The sequence below is a fragment of the Achroia grisella genome, unplaced genomic scaffold (assembly GCF_030625045.1).
Source record: "Achroia grisella isolate CSIRO2021 unplaced genomic scaffold, CSIRO_AGI_Agris_v1 utg848, whole genome shotgun sequence".
Classification (NCBI taxonomy): Eukaryota; Metazoa; Arthropoda; class Insecta; order Lepidoptera; family Pyralidae; genus Achroia; species Achroia grisella.
The window spans coordinates 197,329-209,013 of NW_026713041.1; the positions used below are offsets into that span (position 1 = coordinate 197,329).

At 33.4% G+C, this 11,685-nt stretch overlaps 1 protein-coding gene across 1 annotated transcript in view; it reads left to right on the top strand.

Moving 5' to 3' along the window:
* The window catches only part of LOC131852393 (transient receptor potential cation channel trpm), a 118,557-nt gene extending 109,888 nt beyond the window's left edge, over positions 1-8,669 (top strand). The window contains exons 27-32 of the mRNA XM_059203068.1: positions 2,570-2,712; positions 3,850-4,018; positions 5,398-5,571; positions 6,922-7,086; positions 8,154-8,272; positions 8,495-8,669. Coding sequence (XP_059059051.1) covers positions 2,570-2,712; positions 3,850-4,018; positions 5,398-5,571; positions 6,922-7,086; positions 8,154-8,272; positions 8,495-8,664 — 940 coding nt within the window. The 3' untranslated portion in view covers positions 8,665-8,669. The remainder of the gene's footprint in view (positions 1-2,569; positions 2,713-3,849; positions 4,019-5,397; positions 5,572-6,921; positions 7,087-8,153; positions 8,273-8,494) is intronic.
* The last annotated feature ends 3,016 nt before the right edge of the window (positions 8,670-11,685 follow it).

Consider the following 11,685-nt stretch of genomic DNA (forward strand, 5'->3'; position numbering starts at 1 on the left):
AAATTTATGCACAATCGCATAAACACTTATTTGATGTTCCTTGGAGAAGAACAGAGGTGGTCAAGCAAGCTCCCATTACTCTTGCACTGAGTCTACTCAACGGTATCGTTCATAGATTTCCTGAGCTGGACATATTTACATGTGACTTGTTGAATTTTAGCAGAATGTTCAAATGAACGGTGGGATAAAACAGTGAGTTTACAGGATATGGAAGTGTAACATCTTAATACTCTAATACTATCTTGAGCGTCACATGAAAGTATGGTATTAGTAGTGCTGTTAATATCTATATAGACGACAGTTATTATTTATAATCAGACAGGTTCAGATTTGTGTCTATTCCAGTTACATAATGTTTATGTAACTCGTAGACATGATCGCAAATTTGTATATTTTGATCTGGCTAATAAAAATTGCTAGCAATGATGATACATAATAAAAGCCTTGGTTATATAGTCAAAAATGGCCAAATAACTTCTCCTTAGAATAATTGAGCTACCTTATTTGAGTTCATAAGGCATTATCGTAGTTGGTATTGTTATTCGAATTATGTTATAAACATTATCATCACGAGCGGTACACAGAAGGAGTACGTTTATTTTCATTTACTCATCGAATTGGCAATTATTAAATTCGTTTGAATGAAACAAAATTCTCATCGCCATGATTGTTTTTAATTTTATTTTTTGTTACCTTCTTGCATCTGTTAGGAGACGGTTGTGGAAACAGTAAGTCAACTAGACTCATATGGCGACTGGCTTCGCTTGTATATAGCATTGTAGTTAGACGTAGTACCTCATTGTGTAACCATTCTACAGAACAGGCTGTAATGTAAGGCTGTACTCGTATTTCATGATGTGAATGTGCGCGTGGAATATTCCCAAATGAACATGTATTTTTTATACGTCTATTATTATAAGGCGCCTACCATAAATTATGTCACACGTATTTCATGTTTTTTTACCTCTCTTACCGTCTTTATTAGTCCTAGCAACACTTGTGAGACTCCTCCCCCTCCCTCACCCCTCCACCAGTATGACGTCTCATATGTTGACGTCATATTTATACAGATAAAGTTTGAAATAGTTTGAAGTCTTTTGTTAATATGTAGTTCAATTTTTTTCAATACATTTCGAAATGAATTTTCAGAAAATTTAGGACCGCTCCTACTACTTGTAATGCTTTATCGACTTCCTTCCCACCTCAAGTTGTCACATAATTTATGAATGACCCCTAATGAATATTAGATATCTCTCTGAAACTTGTTATGTTTCACGCACATTCATGTTCTGAACATTAAACGAGTACAACACCGTTTCGTTCACTTGTATGTATACGTACGACTAACACACACACGTTTGTTATTATTAATAAAAATCGCACTCTCTTTAATCACTAACAGCAATTACTTGTAAAATTTATCTTCAATAAAATATTTAACATAATATATAAACATGCTAGCTGTCTTCCGTAAATAAATATTTAATAATAAATAACCCTTAATTTAATATTAAGTAACATTAATATATATTTTTATGTACCTGTGCTTTGACATTCTATTCGTATGAAATGTGTATCAGCATTTTCGTTTTATTAAATGGTTCTGTACCTAATTTTATATTTTTATATCACTCACAATTAAATATTTTTACCGACATCACAACTTCACAACAATTTTGTAACCTTGATTAGCCTACTTTGTGGTAAGTTTATAACAATTTCTGTATCACACTACTTTTTAAACATCAATTTTATACTTTTGGAAAATATACCGAAGCAAATGACTTACATCTTAAGGCTACGTGGACGTGGATTTATTTTATCTACATATAAAAGAATGTACTTACCTACACTGTAATGTACTGCGGATGATATGCATCACCTATATTCCTTCATTCAACATAACATACAATAATATCTTGACCATGTTATTACTTTAATTAACAGAATTAGAACAAGTAGCGTAACATATAAATTTTGAAAATCCTTATTTTAAGCTTACTTAAATCGTATTCTACAATATTATCTATACATTGACCTATGAATACGTACGTACTTTTTTAAATTTATTTATATTCAGTAATTATAAAAGACTATCCTTTATGAGCTCGGTCCATTACAATTACTGTATAAAATTAATTAAAAGTAGCAATTAAATACTTCCAAAGTTAATGCTAAACATATTGGAAAAGTTTTGAACCAAAAATATTTTGTTCTAAGTGACGCGGGCTAAGTGGGTCACTGTCGAAAGTTTTCTGAAAAATATTTACTGCTCTGTGCTACCCACAGATATCAATATAAAATTCTAATATTCTTTATTTAAATAGACTTGTTTACAAGAACTTTTAAATCGTCTTCACAAATACCTTAATACCTAAATTATATCAATTGACATATATTAATTATTGTTGTAGATTTAATATTTATATTACTGAATATGGTATATTAATATCTATCAATTACATTATTTAATGCTTCGGTGTATTTATTCAGACACACAAACAAACACATTTACATTCACGCACTAACCTCACTCACTATTCTGTTTAAAAAAAAACGTGAAACGCAGGCGTTCGGAAGGCGGCAACGACTGTGGGATGGGTGGTCACCACTCAGCCCAGCACTTGGCGCCGCGCAGACAGCACAGTCAGACTCACTCCGAACCTGACAACTCAGCAGTCGATGCGGGTTCAGTTCATAACTCTACAACAGGTGAGTTAATTTTCTTCTAATTTTTTTATGACACAATAGTTTACGGCCATGTGGTTTAGCGGTTTAGCCTTACTTCTTTACCATACTTCCAATGTTCGCGGGTTCGATTCCTCGTAAGTTACAAACATGATGAGTATGATTGTTTGTATTGGTCTAAATCTACATAAGTATTTGTATCAGGTGTTTAGTATCCATAACACAAGCTCTGCTCCAATAAGGTCCGTTTTCGCTTGTTATAATATTGCACTATTATTTTGCAAAGAATTAAAAACTAAATATATGGCCGCTTTTATTTCTTTATTGAAACTTCATGTAGTTATTACATTTTATAATATAAAAACGATCTATCGGGACAACATGAATTCTGCTATTAATTACAATATGTTAGATACTATCGATCAAAAGGCTACAAGACTTATCTACCTTTAATAAAGTAGTATTGCTACAGTGATATTTCAGAGGAGTTTCCTCCTGCGTATATTTAGATTCTGGAAAGAACTACTAAGTTTTCTCGAGAGACTGGAGTCTCTTTCTGTCACAACAAAATGGGGTTTTTAAAGAAGGGTGTATTAACGTTTCTAAAGAGTCGGCAACGCACAGCCTTGGTGTTTCAGGCGTCTATAGGCTACGGTAACCGTTTACAATCAGATGGGCCTGTTTGCCACCATCGTAGTATAGAAATATATGTTATGGAGTAGATAAAAAAATAAACTCTCAGTAATACCTATTATTGTCTCATTCAAAAAGTATAAGTTTAGATAATGCTGCACCGTATTTTTTTCTCACCATTCGTTTAGAAAATCACTACAGGAAAGAAAGAGAAATAAAATTTTATCGTCCATTATTGTACCATTCATGGAAATTGCTGGCATGTTATATTCTGGTACAGTTTTGGTGCAATCAATGCAATCGTGCTATGTAATTCTTAGCGCATGGCAGGGTGGCCATATAAGGGTGGTGCTTGTTAGACAAATGGTAGGTACGACATTTGAGTGTATACTGTTTTGTTTATTATTATATCAATGCTTATATACTACTTACTAAGTACATTAATTCTTACGACCGATTCAAGTATTATTATGTTTTAACGATGAAGCAATTTCTGAGAAAATGGAATTAAGAATTAACATTGGTTAGGTCGTCAATGTGGTTGGGAGGCCACAGGGGGCGCGACAGGAGTCCCGCCCGGCCGTACCCGGGTGGGGGCTCCTCCACGATCGTTGCTACTGGCCATGCACGAGTATACCAGCATCACTGATGAACTGGAGACAGTGTATGGACTGTTCTCACCGCCACATACTCCCAGGTCAGTAGTGTACTTTTTTGTAAGTTTCCATTTATTGTATATGATACTGGCTATTACGAACGAAAATTCGTCAATAATTTAACCTCTATTCAGATCTTTTCTGTGATAAAAGATTTAATTAAATTTCGAACAGTCCTTTAGTTGTGGAAAAAATAAACAAATAGACTGACATACTTTCCAATTAAGTGTATTAGCTGTCTAGTCCTATAACATAGGCTCCGTTAAGTTTTGGACTAAATGTGTGTTGTGTTGTATGCCCTAGGTTATTTGTATAGTAAAATTACAGAATAAGTTTGTGTAGAGACCTTGTGCAAAAGTAAGCTAACTCGCAGTAAAAAACATATACCAAGCCGCCTCGCCAGGTTGGTAGACTGGTATATTTTTAATAACATGAAGAGATATTTGTCAACAGCGAGGTTTTACGATAATAACGTTTTGAAAACGAGCTAAAATAAACCCTATTAATATTACTCAAAACTGATAATGTGATTAAAAATATACCTACGATACAAAGCAAATAGATTGTTATTAGACACTAAGTAAACTGTAATTTCAATTACACGTACAATTTTACGCAGTTTCTAATCGTATTAATATTAAATATTAAATTTCTAACAACAACATTAAATAATGATAAATAATTAATATTACCTTCACCTGTGTATCCCATATGGAATAGTTAGGAGCATTGTCAATTGTCGATGTTGTTGTAAACGTAACACTTGACATGTCAACAATTCGAGGAGTATATTTGAATCCATCGTGATAGGGGGTTACCCTATCGCCAATTGATATTTTTTTAATGTAATTGGAATGCCAGACAAGCAAACGACCTTCCTGATGGAAGTGCAGTTGCCTATATACATATACAGGAACAGCACTACGGGTACCATATTACCATCTGATACGATTGCCATTCCTGAGAACAAATATGGGATGGCTCTTAATTTATGAAATACGTCAGCAGAAACACATCTTACAAAGCCGCTTGGTGACTGAAGTAGATGAAACTCAGGAACTTACGCAGAACTTTTAAAAAGTCTTCCTTGATAATCATGATCATCAGCCCACGGCACTGTTGAAGATAGGTCTCTCCCAATGCAAGCCACTGGGCACAATCTTCAACCCTTCTCATTCAGTTATTACCCACAACCCTACATATATCGTCGCTCCATCAAGCTGCCGACCATCTTACGCTATGATTGGCAATTTACGATCTCCAATTTAGAACACATCTACTCCAACAACCGTCAATTCTACGATAAATATGACCAGTCCACTGCCACTTCTATATGCGAATTCGTCAGTAATAATAACTATAAATAAATAAACTACATTAAAACTATTATAATTAACTCATAACGGTTATTAATCACTAGAACACCAATCACCTCGCGTCTCCTGTCCCCCGCCAGAGCGGCCTCTCCTTCTGTACGCAGACGTCACGCCAGTGAAATGTCAAACCCTGAGTTTGCACTTTTCATGGAGAAAGAGCATCTGCGAGGTGCCGAAGAAGATGACTACATCATCATGGAGAACCTCATACAGCGGCGGTACGTCAAATATTTAAACTTATAAGCATGCTTAAACTCATTGTAGCACACCTCCTATGCACCACTAGTCCGGCCTCATATTCTTAAATAATACTTAATAAAAAAAACTGTAATTAAAAAGTATTCACTAAGCTACAGACTATTTTCATAAAGATTATAAAATGAGAATAATTTAAGAGGCTATAATAACTATTGCTTGTTTTTTTTACTAAAACTACATAAATCAGTAGAACGTAAGTTATATTCTATTGATTTATATGGTTTTAGTAGAAGTTATGTCACATATTATTATTGTAAATGGTTCTCTAAGAAATATTAATTATCTATGCGAATAAGATTTATAAAGTAACACTTTTAAAGTAACATTTGTATAAAAATAAGTATTTACTTAGGCTTACATAGTACTATTAACTATATATTATACATATTAATTATTTCATTGACCTCTAGTAGTATACATTTTGAAATGGGAGCAATGTCTGCTATAGGTTGCTTTGGTTGTCGTAATTTGCACTTCGCATTATAAGAGGCAAACTCTAAAATACTTACACAGAACGCTAGCAGCTGAGTGGCAATATACCCAATGAATTATATAATTATATTCTATTTAATGGTTCACAAATACAGCAACAATCATTTCATGCAAAAAAATATTACTCGTAGTGGGAGCCCATGATGTTACATGGAGATTTACTTGAGTGTCGTGGGGACTTGGTTTAGAAAATGTGATATTAAAGAAAATTAATATATATAGGACCACTTTTAGTAATGTACCTAAGAGTTTACATAAATGAAAAGAAAAAATATATGGTGGCCGTGTATGTGTTTGTGTCTGTGTTGTCATGTACTTTGCTTTTTTATATACTTTTCACGACATACTGTTTTTCTTATTCATTATTTATTACCTGCCAACCGATTGTTGACAGGAAGAAAATGTCCTAAGACGTTTAGTCCGCCATATGTACTTTCACCTTGGTATGTGCTTTAAATTTATATAAATAAATAAATCTGGATATACATAAGCGAAAAATTATGATGCTTTTTTAATAATAACGAAAAAATACGATGCTTTTTTACTATTCTGATGAGCACAGCCCTATCAAAAGACATATACAAAGTGGAGGTACTTTACGTGATTAATAGAATCCCTATTATGTTCATTCGCCGCGCCCGAGTAAATCCCAGAATGTCTTGGTCTCCCTTACCACAATAACGTGTACCATTTGTCACCTGAGCATAAAACCACGCGATTGCCATGCTTGTTTGTGATTGTACCTCATCTAAAGAGTATCCAAACTACAACCGAATCAATCTCGTTAGTAGCCTAGAAATGGGGTCTGTCTTGGGCAGATATGAGGAAGAGGCAGCCGAGGGTGGGGAGGGGGGGAGTGGTGAGCCGGGGGGCATCAGTATCAGTGTCTGCGTGAACAACAGCGGGGAAGAACAGACTTCCGGCCAACCACATCAAACGACTACGTTACTTACTGTCAGCGATAGACGTTTGCCACACCAAAGGTATGATACATATTGTTTTTTGTCCTTCTCTAAGCTGACGGTATACGCAGCGAAGTAGTTTCTATTAAATTGATGATAATGGAATGGTGCACCCGCTTGCGCTTTCGGATTACGCTGGGTACTAGAGGAGGATAAAATGAGTAAGGTCAGGTCAGTTAGCCCATAGTGGGTAATTCAGCAGGAATTAACACGATGGTTTCCAGGGGAAAATATTGGAGGTCAACATGAAATGGAACATTGCTAGCAATGGTTTCATAAGTCCACATTACTAACAATCTCTTACCCCCACTGGCGGAGTATTAGTGAAGGATGATATTATGAGCCAGTCGGTCAGACTATCGTGGTGAATTCACCAAGAATTAAACGTATGGTTTCCGAGAGTGACTACGTGGAGATTAACCGAACATTGCTAGCAATGGGACCATTAATTTACGATTACCAATCTCTTCCCCGTTATACTATATATAATTTAATGTTAATTTGGCCATTTTTAGTATTCCTGATTTTGTAAATAATATATTAGAGAATTGCAATCACTAAAAATCAGATCCTTATTTCTCAAATTTAGACGGACAATTAAATGAGCCTAAAAATTGAGATTGTAGGGATGACACCCTATTTAATAGCTATTATATGCAAAATTATTTGTCTTCTACTATATTATTCTAAATTGACCTAAAATATTTGACATCTGATGTACGATGTATAATCAAAAAAATTATTAGTCTTTACAATTTTACAACTGATTCCATACAAGTAAACAAAACAAAAAAAGAATCATATGGCATTCACTGTTAGCAGACAGGTGCTATCAAATGGATATTTTATGTAACTGTATTGGTTAACAAGCTGACGACACAACTGACGGTAAGTGGTAATCCTCACCAGATGTTCCAGAGGACTTTAATCTTATCGTGTCTCCTTAGTATAGTAGTCTATATCTCCAAAACTAAAACACAGTACAAAGCAAGCTCCTTGATAGCTAACATACGCAGTTGTATGCGACCTCAGTAAATTTTCCTTCGATAAGTTTTCATAATCTTCATCACTTTCCGCTTGGCATATAGGCATTCTCTACGGAGGTCTTCAGCTATCGACAGTCGCGAGCTGCCGTCACCGTTACAGCCGCTGCTGGGTGACGACTCTTGTGGAGAGGTGCTTCTACCTGTGCCTAGGCAACCGTCAGGTAAGATAACGAGTTAATTCTGTTTACGACTATTCAAGCGGCGCCATCTAGTCTCAAGCTACACAGACCTTGTATATCATGAGTGTTTGTATCAATCTGAGTGTTTTCTATTTCTATCAGTTGTCTAGTATCCATATCACAAGCTCTGCTTAACGTGAGACTAGATAGCGTTGTGTTAATTGTCCAGAGTTATTAATTTATTATTTATGTATATTGTAACAGGTGACACGAACGCATCAAGCGATCTATCGCTATCGCATATGGTAAGCGAAAACCTTCCGCCACGACCTTCCATAGTGCTGGACTCGTCGCAGCTGCCGCGCCAAAGGTCCGCTGAACAGCCACAACAGCCGCAACCTCCCACGCCAGCCAGACCCGAGACCATGTGCTAGAAGAGCTGAGTGAGTTACATTTCTATTAAAAGTTCATACATATCTATAATAATGACATTGTTTATGTAACACACGTTAATGTAGAAAGAAAGCAAGAAAATATGTTTATTCTATAACACACTTTATTGTACCATGAAAAGATAATCAAACAATTTGAAGCACTGTATTTTATCACATAGATCTCCGCTCAGCATGTGCCGAGACGAGTAGTAACGACTGTGATATTCTTCGGATATTTATATATATATAATTGTATTGATTACATTACATCTGGCCTTTATATACTATATATGTTAAATTTTTGTTATAATTTTAAGTATTTATATCGTTTAAGCACAAATTCTAGTTTTACTAAGTTAAATATTTTATAGACAAATGAGAATATTTATAGTGTATTTAGATTGACGGGGTAAATTTTATAAATTGTAAAAGTAGAACATAACAAATACCTTCATACATTATTGTGTGACATTAAAATATAGGAACTCACTGAAATGCAAACTCGTCCATTGAAATTGCCTCTAATTGCCCCATCTGAGATTATAATCGTAAACAGTATACAGATTCATATTAATGAAAACTTTATTTTTTGTCCAGGTAACATCAACATCGTCGCTTCACAAATACTATTCCAAGACACATTTACATAATAAAAACTCCTAAATGTCCGCACAGTGAAACCACGGAGCCGTAGTCATAATAATAATAACACCAAATAAATTAATGTTAAATCGTTTTGATGAAAGTATTCCCGTTACCGTTGAGAAGGCCTTTTGGAACCCCCTTTCGGTGTTAAACCTTTCTAAATGATGTTTGTAACCTTATACTGTTTTCTGTGTGATCTTCTAGTAGACTGAATTGAATACGATTCTAAAATAATCATATCGAAATATTTCAATTTCAAACTATTGCATAACTTCGTTGATGAGAAAGACAATCGACCATTCTGTAGAATCTAATCTTCCTTTCGACGTTTAACACGACTCTTGAAAATGGTCTTTCTCATTGATTTTCGCTGTACATAAGCTAAATATCAAACTATTTAAATTATTCCTTCCGTAGATGCATGATTTAAAATCGTGTAATTTTATATTTATCAAAACAATATCAAATCATAGAAATTGTTATATTAATAGTTGATAATTATATACATAAAGAAATAAGGTCAGATACAATCGATACTTCACAATAAATGTATATTTTTCGACTCTATTATATTCATTATTCCATTCACATGCAATTAGTGCAAGTAGCTAATGCCGTCAAAATACATTAACAAACAGCATGAAAACATAAAAATATTCTATTTATTTTTGTTATAATAAATACAGGAAACTTATATTTATATATATATATATATTGTACTGTAACTCTTATCGATCGACTTGTAGAATTTTCTCAATTAGACCGTATTTTTTTGTGTTAATTTCTACATGAACCTATATTTTTATTAGAAACCACAAATAAGTAAATTTATACTAATTTATGTAAATAATTTATTCCCATATAAATTTTATCAAGACTAGACCATTATAGTATTTTTTTGTTCCAGTAATTATACAACTTTTTTATTTAACATGAGTATGTACTATTCAACTCGACAACAACTTTTTGAAGATACACATTGATCTGACTTTCTATGGCAATAATATAATAGTTTCGTACTCTTGCGTGCGTTAGGAGTGTCAATTGTATCTGTTATATTATAATACACCGATGATAGTGTACAGAGTACGAATTCAGAGATTAAGAACTAGGGAATGACATACGACAATACAAGTATTAGTGCTCACGTTGTAAATACATTGTTTGTCTGAGAGTTAATCAGTGATAAAATTAATAAAATCGGAACTGAGGTTTATAATATTATATAATAAGATTCAGTAGACTGTAGTCTCTTTAATGTCATAAGCAACTGTATTTGTGGGCGTGAGAATTGAATGTTTATGTAAAATTTACTATTAATAGCGAATATTTTAAGTCTTCAACATAATAGCCACTGTTTTCAAACTTATTTCTTGGCTGTTTTTAATTGTGCATATTATACAAACGGGATATATATATGTTATATAAAAGCGTGAAAATACCGATAGCTCATAAATAATATTATTATGGTAGATATCCCGGTTATATAAATCTGTACAGTTGTATATGCAATGTTAGTTTTGTTAAAATTCTATCATTATTTATTGTATACTTTTTCTAAAACAGTCTCCCTTTCTATCTTCAGAACTTGAAAGTATTTTATACAATAAGCTTACCATGTAACGTCATTTATTGTATAAAGTAAAATTTGCTTCTATCTGCCTAATTTAGAGGAGAAACACGTATCACTGAAGTATTAAAATAATGTGAAACTAATAACACAAATAATCACTGATTCAGTAGTTCACATAATTCAATTGCAGTTCATAATATTTTAAAATAGGTTTCCATAATTTTAAACATATCAAACATAGTATTATTTTTTGTGAAATATTTTATCTATTTAAAAGTAGGTTAAAGTTTAAATGGACGACCAATTTTTAATTAATTAATAAAGAATTAATTATTTAATCATTCGGAATCACATATATCATGCCTGCTGATAAATAATTACATTAACATTTTTCCAAGTATTAGGATTTTCTATGAGAGTATTATTGGGTATAGATGTACATAAATTGTGTATGTACGTGTATAATTTTCAGTACAGAACATTTTTAATTACCTATTAGCAAATTAACTTTATACAAAGTTATTCGAATATTTATTTGGGAAATTTGAAATCTTTGAAATATGTTTAGACCGACTTGCATCCCAGCACTATGGTCGGCTCACACAGCTCGCGTGGTCAAAAATTTAAAGCTAGCGACTGACCTAAATTGTAATGTAACATTCGTGACGAGCATGTTTTTGTGCACACAATTTTTTCTGAGATCTCACTTTAATGTATAGTGATTAAAGTGAGATCTCAGCTGCTCGTATCATAAAAGTAAACAATTGATTCCCATTAAAAATAAAAATGCATGATTTCAATTG